The sequence below is a fragment of the Piliocolobus tephrosceles genome, chromosome 20, assembly GCF_002776525.5.
Source record: "Piliocolobus tephrosceles isolate RC106 chromosome 20, ASM277652v3, whole genome shotgun sequence".
In the NCBI taxonomy this organism is placed as follows: Eukaryota; Metazoa; Chordata; class Mammalia; order Primates; family Cercopithecidae; genus Piliocolobus; species Piliocolobus tephrosceles.
The window spans coordinates 15,620,390-15,635,472 of NC_045453.1; the positions used below are offsets into that span (position 1 = coordinate 15,620,390).

General features: G+C 42.8%; 1 protein-coding gene across 2 annotated transcripts in view; it reads right to left on the reverse strand.

Moving 5' to 3' along the window:
- Positions 1–15,083, reverse strand: part of PTPRT (protein tyrosine phosphatase receptor type T) — a 1,114,757-nt gene that overhangs the window by 709,434 nt on the left and 390,240 nt on the right. For both annotated transcript variants that reach the window (XM_023227953.2, XM_023227952.2), the window contains exon 3: positions 4,449–4,720. In XM_023227953.2, the coding sequence (XP_023083721.1) occupies positions 4,449–4,720 (272 nt within the window). The remainder of the gene's footprint in view (positions 1–4,448; positions 4,721–15,083) is intronic.

Below are 15,083 nucleotides of genomic sequence, written 5' to 3' on the forward strand. Positions count from 1 at the left end.
TTATCACTGAAACTGGGGCACACTATGAAATGGATGCTCTTAATTTCACCAGGATAATGGGAGTAAACCAGGGTTGTCCCAGCCAACTGAGATGTGGGGCCACTGGTCTGCAGAATACTATCTCTATAGTCAGGTGGTCATCCGACAAAAAGAGGGCCAAGATCAAACTTAGAGGAAAGACAATAAGTTAAACACCAACAAATCCATTTATTTCTGACTCCTCAGAACTATCACATGCGTAATTGTGAGTCTCCTAGAACCAGATACATCACACAGCTTTTTCAAAATGTTGTGACCTCCACCAGAGAATCTTGGGGAACAAATGTTCCACAGAGCACACTCTACAAATCATACACTGGGTATTCTTCCCAGAACATACAAGCAAGATCTGATCCCCTTGTTCATGCAACTGTGCAGGTAGAGAATATAGGGCTATACGCTTAATGCAATTCTGAAACCCCAAAAGCTCTGAAAACAAGGTTCTTCACCTTAGTATTACACAAAGTAATTTGGTGGTAAAACCTGAACACAGCTGAATTGGCCTGATACTACTTACAGTCTTTATTTATCCCATTTCTTGTGAGTATGTGTAAGTTTTGCTGTAGAAACATTAGATTTGGTTACAGGGTATGGCCTCAGACCCTACCAGGGTTGTTATAAAATACAGAAGACATGTCAATATATTACTAAATTCCAAACATTCTGAATTCCGACACATATCTGACACCATCAGTTTCAGATAAAGGTTTGTACTAAAACATATTACACAAAAGGAAAAGACACAGAAGTAATGAGGCCAAAGGTGTATAATTTGTCTCAAAATATCTAGGATAAAACAGGTCACACTGTGGGTAACACACGTTAAAAACAAAGGACTCTCCTTTTAGCCACTTTCATTCATAGGTTCCTGCTGTTGAAAAGAAGGGAATAGGGGCTTAACGTCACACCAAATGACACAGTCCACCCTGACCACCCCAAGGCCAGCTCTGTCCCACTCACCTCTGTGTTACCAATGCCTGAACTGGCCTGGCTCACGCAAGAAGCAAAACGACTGACAAGTAGATGAGAATGGAGAGGGAGTGGCTGAATGATAGTGTGATGAGTTCTTCCAAGAATTCACTCTCTCTTTTTCTCTTTTCTTCTCTTTCTCACTGCCTCTTTTATTTCTGCTCTCTTCCTAACTTTCTTAATTTCCTGTCTCTGGCTCTTGGCCACCCATGGACAGGCCAAGGAGATGAGGTTGGGGGAGAAGCAATGGAAACATGGTCACAAACAGGGCTATTTAGGACCATCTCCCAGGCTGCTTGGATATCTCCAGGGTTGCGGGAGTACCCTGTGCTGTTCGACAATCCCTGCCACATGTATCTTATTATCTACTCCTTTAAGTCTACTGACAAAGAACTCCAAAATAAAAACCTTAAGAAAACCCTCAACACAGACCAAGGCACTACAAGAGACAGTTGCAAGATTCTCCAGCAATGGAAGATGAGAATAAGCATAACCAGCACCCCATAAAGGCCAGGTCCCTTCTGAGATCCCAGCCTTGGAGTCACCCCCTTCATCTCCTCACCCATACTCTAGGCATGGCTAAGACTTTCAAGAACTCTACTAGGGGAAATTATGGAGCCAAGTGGTTAAGAATTATGATCTGGGCCGGGCGCAGTGGCTCAAGCCTGTAATCCCAGCACTTTGGGAGGCCGAGACGGGCAGATCACGAGGTCAGGAGATCGAGACCATCCTGGCTAACACGGTGAAACCCCGTCTCTACTAAAAAATACAAAAAAACTAGCCGGGCGAGGTGGCGGGCACCTGTAGTCCCAGCTACTCGGGAGGCTGAGGCAGGAGAATGGCGTAAACCCGGGAGGCGGAGCTTGCAGTGAACTGAGATCCGGCCACTGCACTCCAGCCTGGGCGACAGAGCGAGACTCCGTCTCAAAAAAAAAAAAAAAAAAAAAAATGATGATCTGTACTAATTTGACAACCACCAGCTACTGAAGTGTGGCTAATGAGACTGGGAAACTGAACTTCTCATTTTACTTCAGTTACCTTAAATTTTAATTTAAAAACTGATACCCAATTCACTTAAGAATACTTGGAACAACTTGTGTATGTGTATCCACTTCTTGAGCTATACATTTTATGTATCTAAGTACAGATCAGTATTACTAATGAAAATAAAACGTTTAAATTGAGACTTACTGTAAGTGTAAAATATAGACTGAATTATAAAGACTGATAGGGAGAGAACAGAAAACATCTCACTAATAATTGTTTAGATTGATTACATGTCGAAGTGATAGTATTTTGGATACATTGGGTTAAGTAAAGTATATTATTAAAACTGGGAGGCCAAGGCGGGTGGATCACAAGGCCAGGAAATCAAGACCATCCTGGCTAACACGGTGAAACACAGTCAAAGCCCTCCAAGATCTAAAAATATAAAACAGCCAGGTGTGGTGGCGGGTGCCTATAGTCCCAGCTACTCAGGAGGCTGAGGCAGGAGAATGGCGTGAACCCGGGAGGCGGAGCTTGCACACACACAAATTAATTTCACTGACTTCCTTTTACTTTTTAATGTGGCTACTAAACATTTATAAATGGCACGTGTGGTTCCCATTATATTTATATGGGATTATACTAGCTTAGACAGTGAAATCAAAAAGAATGGATAAAAAAACAAGGCACTACCTCCGTTAGAGCTTGGGTTATCACTTACCATTTCTAAGCCTTCGTTTCATCGCCTATAAAATGGGTATAGTAGTACCTGCCTCAAAGGATTATTGTGAAGATTAAACAAGGTAATGTATGTGAAATATTTTGCATTGTGCCTGGAACATGATAAACACCCAATGAACGGTAGGTATCACCATCACCACCACCACCATCATCATCATCATAACCTCTCCCCTACTTCTAAAAGGAATTTCAGGAAATGCATCATGAAGAAAAATAAAATTATTCTAAAAGGAAATCACAAGCCATTGAGGATAAAATTGAAATATGCATGGCAAAAATCCAGGTTAAATATTGAGGGTAATTGAGTATTAAATTCTGATTTCTCGTTACCAAGGCAAAAGGGAAATAAAGCTTGAATTGTCTCATTAAGGTAAACCCAACAAGTGATCTCAATAGATAAATGTATTCCTAACACTAAAATCTGGAAGAACCGTACCATGGATATGAACTTGGAGGAAGTCTAAGAAGCTCTCAGCCACTGGTTCATCTTCTGCTTCCAACGCTAGAGAAATTTCTCCAAAATGCAGATCTGACTGCCTCACTCTCTAATCTAACACCTTTCAACAGTGCACGTGGTGATTAACTGCAAATGAGCACAGGGTATCTTACTGGGATGATGAACATGTTCTGCACTGGTTTATGATGACGGTTGCACAATTCAATAGGTTATCTAAAGTCATGGGATTGCATATTTAAAATAGGTGGATTCTGTGATATGTACATTTTACCTTAATAACATTGTTAAAAAAATAATAAAACTTTCAACAGCCCCAAGCCAAGACAATGTGGAGAGTGTTCCTCTAAGCATGCTTTATGGATTGGTGCCAATCTGTGCACTGTGTGCATCAGTTCACAAGGAGATAAAGGAGGAAAGAGAGAGAGGTTTAGGAACTGTTACGGCAATTTGGCATTGCCATGATTTTTTTTTTTTTAACCATGGTTTATAAGAGTATTACTCCACAAAGAGTGGGGAGGAAAAGCATCCCTTCACCATGGGCAGTAGGAGCAGCACTGCTTTAAACTAAGTTCCATCCATTAGCCTGACAGTCAAAGCCCTCCAAGATCTGCTTGTCCCTGCAGGCTGATCTCCCTGTCTGTCCTCTTTGCAATGTACATTAAACAACTTAGACTTTCCAAACTCTGCCATCATCTATCATCCACCCTTCTAGCTCATCGGACACACTGTCCTTGACAACTCAAATGCCTTTCCCTCCCTGCCTTTTAAAATAAATTTGTATTCATTCTTCAAGATTCGTCTTAGATGTCATCTCCTCTTACAAACCATCCTAATTGACTTCCCTAGCAAACACCCCATTCGCCAGAGGGTGATCTTTGACTAGTTAACTCATCTCTCCAAACTTCAATCTTTTCATCCATAAAACAGGATAGTACTAGAACCTCCCTCATCATGTCATAAGCACTGACTTTATAAAAAGGAATCAATGCCTATGTTCCTCCAGCATCGTCAGGAGCCACACGCATCCTGGTATATTGTCATTTTATTTACATATCAGTCTTTTCCTACAAACAATGAACTCAAGTGGGGCAGGGGCTGTACTGGGTCACCTCTGCAGAGCTTGGCTAGGAGGAGAAGCCCAGTAAACACGAGCAAATAAATGAAGTCCTTTCTAGACCTAGCACCTGTATGGAGAGCAAGAAGTGTATAGATTTCTCACTAATTTTCAAACATAAAACCATGGTAAATGCCATACCTGATAGAAATGCGGCCAGAAAGTGCTGATGGCGAGTTCTGCCTTCACCCAGCCCTCAGTGACGACCCCGGACACATTCCAGACGGGGTTCCCTTGGGGGCCACCATTCACCTTCACGTAGACGTTCAAGGCCCCTGGGCTGGACCTGTCACGGCTGGAGAAGTAGTAATGGAAGTCGATGCAGTGGGTATCATTCTCCTTCAGGGTCGGCAGGAGAAGGTGGGCCTTCTGGCCAGAGGCTCTCCCAGAGCTGTTCACCATCATGAAAGATCCTGGAGACCCACAAAGCAGGTGGGAAGTAGAGACAAAGAGAAAGTAAGAAAATACTTCTGAAAACCAGTCATACCCATAAACATGGTGGCCAGAGGAGGGGCCAGAGATCAAGTCAGTCTAGGAGGGTCTGGGTGACCCTGTGAAAGCCACATCTCTCTGAGCCTGAGTATCCTCTTCTGTATTTGGGAATAAAAAATCTATTCAATAAGGAGGTTTTAAGAATTAAGAGATGGTAACATGTATGAAGTATTTCTACAAGGTGCTACTATTGCTATTTGCAGAAAACATAACTACTATTACTGTTGGCAGAAAACACCTCCAAGCATTCAAAATGTTGCCTTGTATAGATGAAGTGAGCCTCTTTTGAGTTGCTTTGGCAAATTAAATGGTTGTTTCCAATTCTTTATCCCTCCCTGGATCCATGTCCCTTGCCATTGGCTTTGCAGTTCCTTCCAGCAGAAACAGAGGGTATGTCCCCATCCCTTGACTTTGGGCTCCACCATATGACTTGCTTTGGTCAATAGGATGCTAACAGAATGACTCAAGCAAAGGTTAAAATGTGCTTACCCTGCTGGGCTTACCGTCTTGCACTACTGCTACATTTCATGAGAAGAATGTGCCCCCAGTAGCTACTGCCGCTTTCAGCTTGGGATGAAGAATACACACATGGAAGATACCTGACTTGAACCGATAGTAAAGAACCAAGCCATGCCACCCCTGCAGCTGGAATCACAGACACACGGCCCAAAAGCCCAACCTAGATCAGCCAATCTACAATCAATGCACAGTTCCGTGAGAGCTAGAATAAACACTTATTGTTGTTTGCCACTGAGTTTCTTCTCAGTGTGTCATGCAGCTTATTGTGACAATAGCTTACTGATAAAGCTGCCTGAGAGGGCACACTCATGAAAGAAACCATGAGGGGGCACGTTTCAGTTCAGTGTAAAAAGAACTTTCTAACAAGTGAAGTTGGGCAAAATAGAAAGGACTGGCCAGAGATAAAGTGAGCCCCCATCAATGCAGGTGGCAAAACAGAGCCTGGACAAATTAAAGAGATAGTTAAGGAAATTTCACAAGCAACTGGGAGGGCTGAGCTCTGTGTCTTAGAGTCTTACGATTCTATGAAATAAACTGCATCATGAAACATAGCAGATAAACTCAGGTGATTCCAGAAGGAATGTTTCCACCTAGAAAAACACTAAAATCTTAATTCAGAAACAAACTTTAAGATCACTTATCCTCAGCCAAGGTGACCTACTTCAATAGCTAAAAGTCACCTGATTCTTTCACTCTAATACCAAAAAGACTAACAGCTCCCAGTTAATAAGTGCTGGGAAACCCGTAACTTCTTGGGATTCTACGGGTACCAATCAAATCCTGTCTCCTTCAGGTTCTGAGTGAATTTAAAAACAGACATGAGAGAGAGAAAGAGAAAGAGACAAACAGAGAGAGAGGAGTTCAAAACCTCCACATCATCATTCACAAAGCAACTTGGACTTGAGGCCAAATTAGACTTTCTGCATGTTCCCCCTGAACCACCATGCAGAGCAGGGGGATGGCCATGGACTCGCCCTCCAACTCTGCCCAGATCCCTAGGGCCACAGCTGTCTTACTGGGATGACCACTTAGGATAGCTGGGTGGGCTTGTACCACAAAGTAGCCAGGTGAAAAGCACAGAGAAACATGAGCCAGTGGCTAACAGGTTTTTGCCATCCTACCAATGAGAAAAATGTTTGTGTAAATATAGGGATACAAGTTCAGCTATGTTACATGGATATGTTGCATAGTGGTGAAGTCTGGCCTTTTAGTGTGACTAGCATCCAAATAATGTATATTGTATCCATTAAGTAACTTCTCATTTCTCACCCCCCTCCCACCCTCCAACCCTTCCAAGCCTCCAATGTATATCATGTCACACTCTGCATCCATGTGTACGCATTATTTAGCTACCATTTATAAGTGAGAACATGCCGTATTGATTTTCTGTTTTGGAGTTACTTCACTTAAGATTATTGTCTCTAGTTCCATCCATATGGCCGCAAACGTCATGATTTCAGAATATGTAGCACCACCTGGGGAAGGAGCCACTGGAAGTGGAACAAAGGTGTGGGTGTCTTTGCCAGTGTTTCTAAGGGAATAAAGCTTCCTAGTTTTATGGCCTTGCAGTAACACAAGGTAAATGGAGAGATGTGTCTGTATGTCAGGGAAGTTACCGAATTATCATAAAATCGCAATGGGGCAGCTAAAAAGGAGCAATTACAGGGGCAGAAATTGAGGCTTAGAGACAGAGCCTGCATCCATGCCCATATCTGTCTGCTGGCCTACATGCCACAGGGTTCCAGAGGGTTTCCTTGAACAGGTAAGTAGCAACTCACAAGCCCCACAAAGGGTTTGTGACTGTCTCTGCCACTGAGGAGTAGCACATCTCCCAGCAGAGGAAGCAGCCTGAGAAGCAAAGTGTCTCTCTCCTTTCTGAATCCCATGATACCCACATGCACATTTCAGCTGCTGTCCTCCTGCCAATTCACACCACAGGCACATGTACCCTTGGCTCCTTACAATCCACTGTAGAGAGACTTGGGAAGGTTTTCCTTTCACCAGCTCATGTTCCCACTTCTTTCCATCCTAGCTTCAGCAGCAGGGCAGGCTCACTGAGGAGGTAGAAATTGCCCTGTTCCATGTAGCTTCATGTACAACCCTGTAACATTGTTCTGGGCACACAGCTAGATTATGTCTTCCAGCCTCCCTTTAGCATTTGGTGGGGACGTGCAACTGAGTTCTAGATAATGGGGCATGAGTATGACGTTTGCCACTTTCCAGGCCTGGTCGGTAAAAGCTGCCTCCCTCTCACCCCCACACCTCCATACTAAATGATCTCGCCTCTCAAAGAATAGTCCTTGGACCAGCCATCCCAGTGTCACCTGGGAGCTTGTGAGAAACAAGAATCTGACATCCACCCCCAGGCCTAATGAGTCTGGATCTGCATTTTATCAAGATCCCTAGGTGATTTGCAAATACATAAAGTGATGAGAATCATTGGCCCATTCTATTTTCCCATCTACCAGCTGAATGTCCTGGATCTCAGGAGCCTAGGGGAGGGCAGAGCACCATAAAAGAAACCAGGTTCCCTGAATGAGCACAACCACACAGAAGGCTACTCACCTATTAGGAGCACTCATCTTGGATTTTAAGTAAAGAGGGAATAAACTATCATTCAGCTACAAGTCCCTTTACTCAAGGCAATAGGATGTGGAACAGTAGCTACTAAGCAAAGGTGCAAGACAGTCTATGTAAGGATATCATGAAGAGCAGCAAGCCCGGGGGGTAACTTGGGAAGCATTTGAAATAGAACAGCCCAGGCAAAGGCACAGAAACATCCAGCAATGCTAGTGTAAGGTCTTGGGGGTGGGATCCAGTGGCCATCTCTAGCCCCTTGCACATGTAGCCCACCTTATACAGGTCTGATCACACCCTCCAGAAAGGAAGGGAGCCGTATCTGCCAGTTGAGCTCGACACCTCCACTAGAGACTGTTCAGGAGTGAAAACCCTTGTATATCATCAACTCTCTGGGTCCCACTTTGATCAACAGGTTGGCATAATTAATATCATCCCAAGGCTGTCAGTTTCCCAGAGATCAAAACTGAGCTGGTCATTACGCCAAGATCAGTCAGAAACAAGAAAGAGAAAGACTGTAAATACATTCTTTTCCCTTCTCCCTTAAAAAAAAAAAGTCTACTAACGTGATAAGGAACATAAAACAGCATTAGTTTCCTCATAGTTATTATACATAGCACTGAAAATTGTGGAATTAAACCAGGAAGTACTCTCTGGCTGGCCATAAATTTTGCATTTTTCCCCTTCGTGCATAATAATGCCTTGATAAGCGCCTCGTTATTGATGTGTCTGCAACACAGATCCCCTTTTTGGAGGCAAAACGCTTTTCCATAGCAGATGGCGGCTATTGTGTTTACACATGAGCACCTCAGGATTGCATTTCCTCACGTCGGCAGTAAAAAGAAAGTCCTAATTGAGTTTTTAATGGCTTTGCACATTGTTCATTAAGATTACATGAGTGTGCTCGGGCGACTGGCAGCTGAGGGCCTTGGGCACCAAGAGCTCAGCGCGGTCCCTGCAGACAGGTGGCCCCGCCAGCTCCCAGTGCCAGCACCCACTTGAAGGGAATGGATGCTGGTGGGGCCTCAAATGTTACCAAAAGCCAAGCAGCTGCGGTGGCACAAAACGAGTCCTGGATCTTCAGTCAAGGAAACTGGGTTTCACTCCCGCTTCTGTCGTTTCTTAGTTGTGTAACTTTGAGCAAGTCACTAAAATTCCCTGGGTCTCAATGTCCCCATCTATAAAATGGGATAATGAAACCTACAGACCAAAGTTGTTTGTTTTCTGTGAATATTAAGTAAAAATGATACTTAATAAATGCTAATTTTATAACAGATAGCCAAAAGCAGGTAACAGTGAGCCCAATGCAGTTTATAAAACCTAACGTTTACTGAGAAATTATTATGCGCCAGGCATTGATCTAAGCATTGTTTAACACCCTAATGAGGTGGTGCCATGCTATCTCTGTTTTAAAGCAAGGAATATGAAGGAACAGAGAGGTGAAGTCATTTTCCTAAAGCCACGTAGCCAGAAAGTGGTAAATACTCAAATCAATTATTGCTTCTTAGAAAGCAGAGACTACAGGGTCTAGAAATGCACTCTCCTAACCAGTAGCTAATAACACCATATGCCTATTTAAAATAATTAAAATTAAGTAGAAAAGAATCATCATCCTTAGGGATACTAGCCACATTTTAAGTGCCCAGCAGACACACACGACTGGTGGATACCATATTGGACAGTGCTGATGGAGAATACATCCATTGTCACAGAAATTTCTGTTGGATAGCACTGGTCTAGAAGTTGTGGATTACTTATCAAAGCATAACAAATTAATTCAGGTGAGTCACAGGAGCTTAACCCAACCTACTCATTTTATAAACTCCAGCGGGAAACAAGTAACTTGGCCAAGGTCAACCAACACAATGAAGATTTAGACTCAGAGTTTCTGATTCCGATTTCAGTTTCTGCCACAGACAACTCTGCCCTTCCTTGCCCGAGCTGTACAGCCTCAGAAGTGGTTTCCCAGATAGCCATTTAAGAGGGAAAAGAACATATGTTGCCTTCAGGAAGCATGGAGGCCCTAGGCATTCTACATGTCACATGACTTAGGGGAAGCATGTGCACACATGTTGGGCATTCCCAGCCTCAGCTTTGACATACAGTTCAACAACTGCTTGTTGAGCCCCAAGCCCTGGTGAGCAAGGACAATGTAGGATGCTTCTAACAAGGGGCCCCGGGGATAAACTGGAACCCAATATACATCTCTTCTCTCTGATGATCTTAAACAAATCACTTAACTCTTTGACTCTCAAGTATCATCTTCTATAAAATGGCTATAAAACACATCTCACATTGGGGACACGAGGATTAATACAACTACTATTTATAAAGTATCTAGATAAGTATCGCTGCATTGCAGGTCCTCAAAAATAGCTTCTTTTCTATCTTCCCCATATCCCTAAAGTTTTGTTTCAGTGTAGCAGGGAGACCTTAATAGACTGAAGAAGAAAATATTAAGAAATCCATTGAGAAGCAGAGTAAAATCTGCTGCCCCATTCCCACCTCCCACAACTGATAAGGCATCAAGGTCCAGGGATGCCTCCCTCCTCTCATTTCTCTGACCATCTTCTTCCTTTCCACTCCCTTGGCACTTGCTTAATTCAGGTCTATGGTAATTCCGTCAGGAACTTTTGTTTATTTTGTGAACTTTTGTAACAACTTCCTAAGCAGTCTAGTCCTTGATTCTCTCACCCTCCAAAAAAACAGTAGTCAGCACCATCTTTCTGAGACACAAAACCAACCGTGACATGTCCTCAACTTCCATTGAGGTCCTCCTTTATGAGAAATTCCCCATTTCCTATAAAGTTCAAGGTCTTTCATGGGGATATTTGGAGCCTTGCACATCCTGACTCCCACCCTTCCTGCCTCGTATATGAAGACTATCTCCCTCACCTTCCCCCCCGACACACAATCCTCGGCCACTTTATGGTAGACAGAATAAGGGCCTCCCAAAGATGTCCACATCCGAATATTTGAAACCTGTAAATATGTTACCTTTCATGGCAAGAGAATTAAGGTTCAGATGGATGGAATTAAGGTTATTAACTAGATACCCTTGAGATGGGGAGATTATTCTGGATTTTGCAGCTGAGCACAATGTAATCACAAGTGTCCTTGTAAGCAGACAAGGGGGCCAGGAGAGTCAGAATGAGAGTTGAAGAGCTGAGGAGGCTATGCTGCTTGCTTTGAGAGGAAAGAAGGAGCCATGAACCAAAAAATGCAGGTGCCCAGCAAAAACTATAAAAGGTGAGAAACAAACTCTCCCCTAGAGCCTCCAGAAAAGAATGTAGCCCCGATACCTTGAATTTACCCCAGTGTGACCCACTTGGGACTTCTGATGTCCAGATTAAAATGTGTGGGGTTTTGGCCACTAAATTTGTGGTGATTTGTTACAGCAGCAACAGGAAACTAATACACACTCCAAACATCCTACACATGCCCCTGCCTCTGGGCTTTTGCCCAGGTGATACCCCTCCTGAAATCCACGCCACCCAGCTCAGCCATGGTCCTTCATTAAACTACTTAAATATCACTTTCCCTACATGGCTTTCACTAATGTCCAGGAAACAGCCACTTCTGAATTGTTGTTCCTATACTTCAGAGTACCTACTCCCATTATAGGTATTTTAAACAGGATCTAATTTAAAAGTCCATAATGATGAAATTTAGCTGTCTAGTCATAATAAAAGTGAAAGCAGCACAAAGACATCAAAAGGCACAATGCACTTTTAAGTAAGAAAATGTAGGTGCAAAAGAAGCAGATAGTGCTAACAGTATTACCATGAAAACTAGTAACCATCAAACCAATCACAAACATAACAATAAACCAATAGCCATACCAATAAACATATCATTCAACACATTATCTATGAGAGCAATCTAATTATCGAGTGTCAAAAAAAAGAAATCGGCTGCTTTTCTAATATACCTGAAATGGGGAGGTGGCGTTAATTTAGAGCTTAATGGATATATAATATCTATTTAAAACAAAATAAAATACATCCTGAAACTTCAAAGGAATTGAATATTGTGAACATTTTGTCAGTTTGCATGAACAAGCAATCAGCATTTCTGAAATCATTCATTCACACCAGTAAGTTGGGGTTTCAGCATTTCATATGCAAATTTGTTAAGGCAATTTTTGAAGAAACAATTATCTAATAATCCATGTAGCTGTGGGTAATGTAGTTTAAATATGGTATTAACCCCCAGTGATTAGATTTGAAGACACTGGTGGAGAGGCTCTGCTAACCTGTGCTGGATACCCTAATGCCAGCAGAGTCAGGCAGGAGTTTGTGTGCACTTGGGTCTTTTCCTCAAAGACCAATTCCCAATCCACCTGCATTCTTCTACACTTTCTGAGACAAGGAGAAAGGCAGAGAGGAAGAGGGAGAGACACAAGAGAAAGAAGGAATAGAGAAGGGGAAGAAGTAAGAAAAGAAGGAGAAAACAAAAGAGTAATGAAAAATAAGATGAAGATAGGAGGGAAAAGGGGGAAGAGGATGGATGGAAGGGAAGAAGGGAGGAAGGGGAACAAGGGAAAGAGGCAGATAGAGAAGCCGGAGACGTGAAATTCAGGCGAGGGAAGGGGTACTGAGCAGGGGGAGAGAAGAGGCAAAAGATCATGGAGACAAAGCAGAATACCACCTAAACTACACGCAACCCCTACATAAGCTTGCACCCCTCCTGACCTCCCAAACAAAAGCAAAAGTGAAAATAAAGACTTTTTACTCAAGGTACTTCTTTTGGTCCTTCCAATGATCATGTCATGAAAACAGACCCAGAGACAACGCTGCAGGACATACTGGGACCTGCATCTCTTTATCACTTAATAACTTGCCTTCCCCAACATTCAATTCAATCTCCCAGGAGCAAAAGTAAATGTTATTGTAGGAAAAACAATGGAACCCAAAACACAACAGAATGACAACTCAGCAACATAAACTGTAAAACATAAAATCTTGTCCGATTTGCTCTTTGACGTTGGAAATAGACAATTCATTTGGCAAAGTCCAGATGAAACTGAAGGTCAGATAATACCACTCTCCCTTCAGACTCCTCACCTCTTCCTATGCACCCATTTTAACCACACACTGCCCTGTAAGCAAGAATTCTGTATGTTTCTTCACCTGCAAAACAGGTATATACACAGGTAGAGGTTTTGAAGTTCCTTCCAGCTATAGAAATCTGTTTCCAAGACTTTACAGTGACTTTACCTGACTAGTTAATGGTAAGTTAGGAGCCCAGGCTGACTTGGATTTTCTACCTAGACTCCCTCTGAAGAAGGGGTGGGAAGGAGAGATCTTTCTCCTTGGGTCTTGTTCCCAAAGGAACCCAGTACTTTTTGTGTTCTCTTGAGAATTTATTTATCTTCTCAGTCACTCCTACTCTTACCAATAATAACAGCCAACACATACTATCATAATTTACTTGGATTCATTTGTTTAATTCTAACACAAACCCTATGAGGTAGTCACTACTATCATTCTTCTTTCACGGATGGGCAAACTGAGAAACAGAGAGCTTAAGTGACTTTTTCAAGGCTACACAGCTGGTGGCAGAGCCAGGATTCAAACCTAGGAAGTTCTAATTCTCATTGAACTGCTAGGCGGCACGCCACACAAGCGGGCACATTGTGGCTGATGACAAGGAGTGATCATAAACTCCCTGGATTAGCTGGCCTTGCCCTGGGGAGCTGGTTCAGGCAGGAAGAGGGGTAAAGAACTGAAAAAATGAACAAAAATTAAGTCCAGTTGTCAAGCTGCTGCCATATTAAGAGTAAAGAGAACAACAGGGCTGCTGGGAACACTGTCAGACCCCAAATTGTTCTTAACATTCATTGGGCTGAGTCCTTTGCTTCTGCAGCTCTAAATGGAAATGACATGGAACTAAAATATATACATTTTAAAATCTCCAAACTCTTCACACATCCGTTGGCATGATAATATTTTGATTAGTTACATTTATGCTCCAATTACACTCACAGAGTGTTCAACTGTGCCTTATATATAGCATGTTTGCCATGCTCCATAGAAAATACTGGATTATTACCTCGTATATTTGCAATGGGAAAAGACACAAATGGAAAGAGGGAGAAAAGACAGCAAAAAGAAGAGATGACTAATCCTGTTAAAATGGTGCTGTCTTGCCTTCACATTACTAAATTGGGTCATCGCTATTATAGCCAAGCTTAAAAATCTCAGGGCTTGGAGAGACATCAAGTATTTAAGTCTACCCTTTCCCTCACCTGAGGCTTTTATCTCCCGTACCACGACTGGGTCTGAAAGCAACCTCCTCATATACCCAGTGAGTGGCAAGGTCGAAAGTGGGGAATATTTGTGTCTTTGTGCTCTTTTTTTCTTCCTGGGGAGAGCATCCATCTATTTCTCAAAGAGGTCCATAACCCTGTCCAAGATAAATATATAAATAAGTAATAAACAGAAGCTAAGAGTTACTCTGAGCTTAGCAAAACGCCTGCCCTGGGGATAGTAGGAGTGACTTCTTACTGTGTGTGCTGCCCAGATGCCATCACATTATTTTTCTCTTCACTGGCAGCCCATGCTGCAAGCATTGAAGGTGAGTGTATCACACCATCTAATGCTGATGATACCAGGTGGACCCCTGAGCCTCATGGAGGTCTGCTAAAGATTGCCCCCAATTCCACAGCACCCGCCTCTCAAATCCTCAACCACTGGAGCTGGCTTTCTCCCCTGGCTTCTCTCTGCCACTGCATCCGTAACTCTATTGGTACCTTTATGCCTCAGTTTCCCCAAGGTGGTTCCATGCAAGAAGGCTAATCCCTCCACCAGTTTCCTTATGAAATCCACCAGAATCAAGCATTTCATCAAGTTAATAAAATTTGTTCTAACCACAAGTATTATTTATGTACCTACTATGTGTCTGAACTAGGGGAACAGCAGTCAGCATGGAAGAGTTTTTATCCTCTTAGAGATTACAGACTTCTAAAGAGCCATTACAGGAATGTGGAAAGTTCTATGACAAGGCAAGAACCCAGACTTGATTTGGGGGAAGAAGTATAAAAAGAAAACACCTACAACTTTCTGGAGCAAATAAACCGTAGGCTGAGGTCTAAGTTATGTAGGTGTCAGACAGGGGAACATGGAATAGAAAGAATGTTCCATGCAGATGAAATAGCCAGTTTCAAAGCCAAGGAACAAGACAGTT